The 7,235-nt window shown below is 66.3% G+C and overlaps 1 protein-coding gene across 1 annotated transcript; it reads right to left on the reverse strand.

The window, feature by feature from the left end:
• Positions 1 to 1,617: 1,617 nt before the first annotated feature.
• Positions 1,618 to 3,093, reverse strand: LOC102371657 (heparan sulfate glucosamine 3-O-sulfotransferase 2). The gene has a single exon (XM_014521554.2). It carries the CDS (start codon positions 2,735 to 2,737, stop codon positions 2,126 to 2,128), a length of 612 nt encoding a protein of 203 aa, XP_014377040.1. The 5' UTR covers positions 2,738 to 3,093; the 3' UTR covers positions 1,618 to 2,125.
• Positions 3,094 to 7,235: the final 4,142 nt, after the last annotated feature.

Genomic DNA, 7,235 nt, shown 5'->3' on the forward strand with positions numbered 1-7,235 from the left:
CGAAAAGGCCCCTAATGGGAGGGTTGTTCGCAGCGCTGTATCCCCACCTGAGCCTCCTGTGCTCGTCCTCTGCAAACCGGAGCCGTGTCCTCGGCTGGCGAGGACGAACGCAGTCGCCGTGTGCTACCGCGGCACTCCCCGCACCCCCCAGCAATCATTTTGGGGGTCCCTGCCCATCGCCCTTCCTGGTGCCAGCCCTGGCTGCTGCTGGCACCCCGGTGATGCTGGGGGAAGTGCAGCTGGGCCCCCCACGCTTCTCGCAGAGCCCGCGCGTGGCGGTGGGGGAGCCGCCTCTCCCGGGGTGACGCACGCTGCACAAGGCAGGGGCCTGGGAGGGTCAGCCGGACCCTGGACCCGGCTCAGAAACCTCTGGCTGCTGCAACCCCCACGCATCCCACTGCAGCTGAGCCCTCGGGGGTCAGGGCAGAGCATCCTCGTGGCAGCTGCTCCCCGGGTCACCCCCTCGCAACCGCCCAGTGCCGATGAGCGGCGCTTGGCACGGGGTGAAGCCGGAGGGGCCAGGCCACGAGGGCATTTCCCAAGCACCTGCTGCTTCCTTCCCGAGCAGGGGAACAGGCCGGGCTGGGGCGCGTGGCTGCTTGGGCGGCCCAGGACGGGCTCCGAGCTGCGATGCCAGGTGATGTCTCTGAGCGTCCAGAGTGGGCAGCAAGGCAGGATTTCACAGGGGCCGTTGGGAGGGTGCTGCCCATGACCTGCCCAGGGCACGGTCCTCCCTGTCCAGGAGCCCATCGGAGCGTGCCAGGCCGGCAGGGAGCCCAGCTGTGGCGCCCCTGCGAGCCGGTCTGCCCGGCGCTGGGCGTGCTGGGCTCATCCAGGCCCTGCAGTGAGGAACACGAGGGCTGGGGGCGTTTTGCTGCCGGGTCCCGTGTCTGCCCGTGGGCACCGTGCCAGGGGTTGCATCCTTCGGCCGTGGCGGGACAGCGGTACGGGCTCCCGGGGGCCAGGTTCGGGATCGGGAGATACGAACGGTTTGGTCGCTGCTGTGCCGGAGCGAGGCAGCCCGCGCGGGGACAGCGATGGGGGTGCGGCAGGGCTGAGTGTCCGCTTGTGCTGGCATCGGGGCGCCAGCTCGGCCCTGCCCCCCAGGGCAGCTCTCCCACCCCCCACCCCACCCGCCCACTTTCCTTTGCTGGGCAGCTGCAGGCAGGCTGCCCCAAGGGTGCGAGGGGATGGGGTGCAGGGCCCGCCCGCGCTGGGCTCCTGGCCCGGGCCAGGCTGCCGTGTGGTGTGTGGCATGGCTGCAAGTCCGCAGGAGGCAAGCCCACGCAGCAATAGGGGGAAGCCTTGCCACAGGCAGGGCATGTTGGAAGCAGCGGGTCCCCCATGCCGTCACGGCCTGAGCTCCTGGGAAAGCAGGCCCTGGGGGTCGCGGCCGGCTGGACGCGTTGGATGCAGCTCCAGCTGTGCAGAGCGCCCCATCCCCATGGAAAGCAGTGGCCAGCACAGCCCGGCTGGGCTGGCTTCCCTGCACCCTCCCGCCCCGCATGCGCTGGAGGCGCGCGCTCCGGCACGCGCAGCACAGGCCTGCCCCCGTCTCTGCCCTGGTTCCTCTCCCCCCGTCACCCGCCAACACACCCGGGCCCCGCGTTATTCACAGGACAAGGGGCGGTACACGGGGTGGCCAGGACACGTTTTCTCAAGCATATCATACATCCCCGCTGTCGTGGTCCAGAGCGGGGAGCCCTTGTCCTGCCCGTGGCTCGCGGCTGCAGCGCCCGGCCCAGCCTTCATCCCGGGGCAGGCGCGCGGCCCCGCAGAGCCCGACGTTCAGTTCGGGGGACGCTCCGCGTTGGGCGCACGTGCCAGCGGCGCGGTCCAGAGCCAGTCTGGGCACGGGCAGTGCTGGGTCTGCACAGCGCAGTTGAAAGCACCCCAGCGCCCCCCGGCCGGTCCTCGCTGCCCCGGGACGGGCCTAGCCACGCCAACGACGGGACGGGACAAAGCAAGCCACGGAGCTGCCGGGCAGGGCTGAGTCTCCGGGGTCAGGGCGGGACCCTGCACCATCCTCAGGTGCGGGGCTGAAGAAGCCGGGTCTGGATCGGGGGCTCGGGCGGCCGGCACGCGGTCGCCTCCCCGCAGGGATGGCCGCGCCGTGCCCCGGTGCTCACTCCCAGCGGAAGTCCTGGCCGACGGTCTCATAAAAGCGGACGTTGTAGGGCCGGTAGAAATCCCGGAGCTGCTCGATGACCTCGGGGTCGATCTGCACGTGAGTTCTCCCCTTGGACTTGCCCAGGCAGCGCGGCAAGCCGCTGCTCTCCGTCTTCTTCAGGCAGGGGAACCCTTTGGTCTTGTTGAAGTAGAAGTGCTGGTCCGTGATGACCCGCTTGAGGCCCAGGAAGTCCTGGACCTTGCCCATCTCGCCGGCGGGGTCGGTGATGAGCCGTTCCCCGCTGACGAAGTGGATCTGGGACAGGGGGAAGTACTGGAGCCAGCTCTCCAGGTGCAGCGCGTACATGCCGATGCGGATGGCGTTCCACGAGGTGTCCACCAGCCCCAGGCTGCGGTTGCGGAAAGACAGCCCCTCGAAGGTGGGGATGTCGGGCTTCTTGGACAGCGTCTGCGTGTAGTCCGAGATGGCCCGCGTGACGGGGTTGCGCACCACCACGATCAGCTTGGTGTCCCGCGACATGGTGAAGATGCGCCGGGGCGCTTCCCTGGTCACGAAGTAGCTGGGCGTCTTCTCCATGGTGATCTGGGTCCCCAGCGTCCTGGGCATCAGACTCCTGCAAGCAGAGAAAGCACCTGTTAGGCACGGCGCTCCTGCCCTCGCACCACGGCCCACAGCCCCATCTCACGGCTGTGCACCCTCCTGCCGTGCAGGCCGGAGGAGCAGCTCCTTCCACCCATGCCCTGAAGCCTGAGACCTGGGGGGCCACCAGCCGAGCTCCCCCACTCCCCTTCAGCTCCGTGAGGCACACGTGTCCTGGCCCTTCCCCTGCAAAGTGAGTGTGTGTGTGCACGTGCGCGTGTACAGTGTCCCTGACCACCCTGACTGCCTTCGATGATGAGGTGACTGGCTCTGTGGATGGGGGGACACCAGTGGACGTGATATCCTTTGACTTTAGCAAGGTTTTGATACAGTTCCCACAATGCTCTGGCAGGCAAGCTGAGGGCATCCGGGACGGATGAATGCGCTGCAAGGTGGATAGAAAACTGGCTGGAGCATTGGGCTCCGAGTAGTAATCAATGGCTCGATGTCTAGCTGGCAGCCGGTATCAAGCGGAGTGCCCCAGGGGTCGGTCCTGAGGCTGGTTTTATTCAATATCTTCATTAACAACCTGGAAGATGGGATGGATGCGCCCTCAGCAAGTCTGCAGATGGCACCAAGTGGGGGGAATAGTAGATACACTGGAGGGGAGGGCTAGGGTTCAGTGACCTCAACACATTGGAGGATTGGACCAAAAGAAATCTCATGAGGATCAACAAGGACACGTGCACAGTCCTGCACTTAGGAGGAGCAATCCCCTGCACCGGTGCAGGCGGGGGTGACGGGCTGGGCACCAGCTCTGCAGAAAAGGCCCTGGGGATGACGGTGGGCAACGAGCCGAACAGGAGCCAGCAGTGTGCCCGTGGTGCCGAGAAGGCGAACGGCTTCCTGGGCTGCATCAGTAGGAGCGGTGCCAGCAGATGGAGGGCAGCGATTCCTCCCCTCTATTCGGCACCGGGGAGGCCACATCTGGAGTGCTGTGTCCAGTTGTGGGCCCCCACTACAGAAAGGATGTGGACACATTGGAGACAAAACGGTTGGGAACTGGGGGACAGGACTGGTGAGGCGAGGCTGAGGGAACTGGCCCGGAGAAGAGAAGACCGAGGGGGATTGAATAGCAGCCGTCCCCTCCCTGCAGGGGGGATGCAAAGAGGATGGGGCTGGGCTGCTCTCAGATAAAACGTTCTCACGAGGAGGGAGGTGAGGCGCTGGAACAGGCTCCCCTGAGACGCTGGACCCTCCGTCCTTGGAGGTGTTGAAGCCCAGAGCAGACAAAGCCTTGGCTGGGATGATGTAGCTGGGGCTGGTCCTGCTTGGAGCAGGGGTTGGACTGGATGTGAGCTCCCTTCAACTCTCCTTTTCTAGGATTTTATGTAGAGTGTGTAGGTGTGTGTGTGTATATAGTGTCTGTGTCCATGTGTATGTGTGTACAAGCGCCCATATCCACAGCATCCTTGCTTGTGTGAACGCACGCAGTGCCCTTTCCTGTGTGTATATGTACAGTGTCCCTGCATGGGTGTGCAAGTGCATACACACAGCAGCTTTGCCTTTGTGTGTGTATACACACAGTGTCCATGTCTGTGTCTGTGTGTGTGCGTGCAGGGTCCTTGCCCCCTTGCTGGCTGACCCCTCTCTCCTGCCCTGAGGCTGTTCCTCGGGGAGGGCGGCGTGCACCCTTCTCCAACTCGGGCTCGTCGCTCCTGCTCCTGCCCCGGTGCCCGCAGGTCCCAGGGCTGCCAGGCGGAGGCCGAGGCAGCCGGGTCTCAGCAGCCCCCGGTCCAGGTGCCTGGAGTCAGACCCCTGTGCCTGCAGCCCCTTGGGTCGCCCTGGCCAGGTGCCTCAGGCCCAGCCCGGCCCCGCCAAGCCTCCATCGCCGATCCCCAGGCCAGCGAGACATGGGGGCCCTTGATGCCAATGCAATCCAAGCCCAAACCGGACACCCCACCCAGCCCGACCTGGTCCCTGTGCAGCCCCCGGTCCAGGTGCCTGGAGTCAGACCCCTGTGCCTGCAGCCCCTTGGGTCGCCCTGGCCAGGTGCCTCAGGCCCAGCCCGGCCCCGCCAAGCCTCCATCGCCGATCCCCAGGCCAGCGAGACATGGGGGCCCTTGATGCCAATGCAATCCAAGCCCAAACCGGACACCCCACCCAGCCCGACCTGGTCCCTGTCCCTTTCCCCGGCGCCCGCTCCAGGGCCAGACAAATGCCCCTTTTCTGCAGCGTGAAGACAGGTGGGGGGACAGACCCAGGTGCCTGGGAACACGGTGCCTGGTGTGACATGTCCCCACTGTACACCCACGGGGTGGAAAAATCTGTGCTGCAGAGATGCACATCCTAGGTAGGACAGACAGCGGGCTGTGCAGCAAGCCCACGTGGGTGAAACAGGGCTCAGGGGTGAGGGGGCCTGGCGCCACAGCCGTTCTGCCTTAGGACAGCTTTGAGACTAATTAGCAGAGCACCTCATTAAGCAGCTGGCTGCAGCTTCCGTGCACAGAGACTGGGCGTTGCAGGCCACCGGCCCTGCGTCGGCTGCTCACGCTCCTGCCTTGAACCTCTGCTCAGGGCCCTGTTCCCCCTCTCCCACGGGCATCTGCGCCCCGCTGACAGAGGCATCACCATGCAGGACCCAGGGCGTCAGAGCCCTCACGGGCTCCACCTCGCCCGTGCCTGGCTACCTGCCCTGTGTCTCTGTGCCCACGGGCTGGGGACCTACACAGGCAACCGCCCACTTGAGAGAGGGTGCTGATGCCCAGCCGGGAGCATTCACACCCCAGTGCAAAGCTCAGCTGGCTGGGGGTGTAGTCCTGTCTCTGCCACCGACTGCCTATGTCGCCCATGGCCAAGTCACTTCACCTCTCAGGCCAGGTTACATGGGACAACCCCCCTGAGCCGGCCCCAGAAAGGCAGCGCAGGGGCCCTGCCCCACTCACAGATCACAGTTTCCTTCCCCCCCCCCCCCCACCCCACCCCCCCGGCACCTACGTGTGCAGCTCCTGCAGAACCGGAGCCTGCGCCGTGCCGCGCAGCTGGGCCGCAGGAGGCTGAGCACGCCCAGCTGGGGCTGGTGCATGGTGCCAGCCCAGCCTTGCTGGGGGGTGAGCGGCAGCACGCCGCTAGGTCCCTGCCACCACGGGGAGGGGGAGGGCGCGTGCCGCGGTCTGGCAGGGGCCCGCGCGCCTGTGCTGTTTATGGCTCCAAAGCATCTGTCACGTTTCCACTGTGCAGCGAACGGCGGTGCCTCATCGGCCTCCGCTGGCAGCTTTGGCTTTAACTGTGCAGTAGCCGCATGCGCCAGGAGCCGCTCGAGGGGAGCCGCGTGCCGGCCTCTGGCAGTGCGGTGCTTCGAACAGAAGCCGTCTGTCGGGCAGCGCCGGGCGGTGTGTGCCCTGCACGCCATGTCCAGCCCTCCTGCCAGGCTGGAACATGGGCATGGAGCTTGCTGCCCTGGCCCTGGCCCTGGCCCTGGCCGGCACAGGGGTGCTTGCCTGGAGCGCTGGGGCAATGTGCAGACGAGCCCAGGCTGGTCCAGCTGCAAGCCCCTGCCACCATTTGTGACCCTCCTGAGGCTGTGCCAGGCACCGGTACCCATAGGGCAAGAGGGGAGCTCTAGGAAGCGTGGGGCAATGGAGGTGAAGGAACTTGGCCATGGACTACACAGGCAGTCAGTGGCAGAGCCAGGAATATAACCCCAGCCGACCGCCCTCTGTGCTGGGGCAAAGTGACAGTCTCTTGCCTGGTGTCTCCGTTGCCCCGCTCAGAGCCATGGGATGGGGGCCAGCGCACGGGGATGAGGAGGGCGGGGCGCTGCGCTGCTCCCCGTGTCGCTGACCACCTGCTGGGTTCGGTGCGTGCAGGATCCAGCCGCTATGCACGCCGGCAGCACCACTGCTGGCGTGAGCTCAGCTCCTCGGGCTCCCTGCACGTCCCCCACCCTGCTTGGTGTCTCACAGGTGGTAATCCCACGCGTGACGCGCTCCGGCTCTGCGGGACATCTTGCGCTCGGTGCTGAGCCCTGGGGCTGGGCTGGGCAATCTGGGATGTTACCTGGTGCTGCCATGACCAACGTGCCAATCCTGCCAGGACCGGGGACCTGGAGCGAGGCCGAGCACCCATGATGGGGGGAGCGAGGGGCACTGGGCAAGGCACGGAGCTGAGTGCTCACCCCCGTGCTCACACTCGCAGCTGGCCGTGCCCCTCGCTCCCGGCTCAGCAGCTCCTACTGCCCCGTTCCTCCCAGCACGTGTGTGCAGGTTCTGCATTTATGTGGCAGGTTGCTTGTGGGAGCAGCTCTGTGAGCCCCTCCACCGGCACCTGGACGGTATCAGCTCCACGGCCGTGACCCCGGAGCGATGCGTGAACGCGGGGCTGTGCGACCCGGGGCCTGCGCCCTTCCTGCCCCTGCCCGCGGGCTTGCAAACAGAGGAGAGCCAGCGCGCCTGCTGGCACGGCAAAGGGCATTGCCACCTCCAGCCCTCCGCAATAGCTGGGCACAAGGGCCGAGCTACGCGTA

The sequence above is a fragment of the Alligator sinensis genome, unplaced genomic scaffold (assembly GCF_000455745.1).
Source record: "Alligator sinensis unplaced genomic scaffold, ASM45574v1 scaffold1164_1, whole genome shotgun sequence".
NCBI classification, from domain to species: Eukaryota; Metazoa; Chordata; order Crocodylia; family Alligatoridae; genus Alligator; species Alligator sinensis.

Coding starts and splice junctions, on each gene's coding strand:
- LOC102371657 (XM_014521554.2), bottom strand. CDS start 2,737: ATGCCCAGGACGCTGGGGACCCAGATCACCATGGAGAAGACGCCCAGC.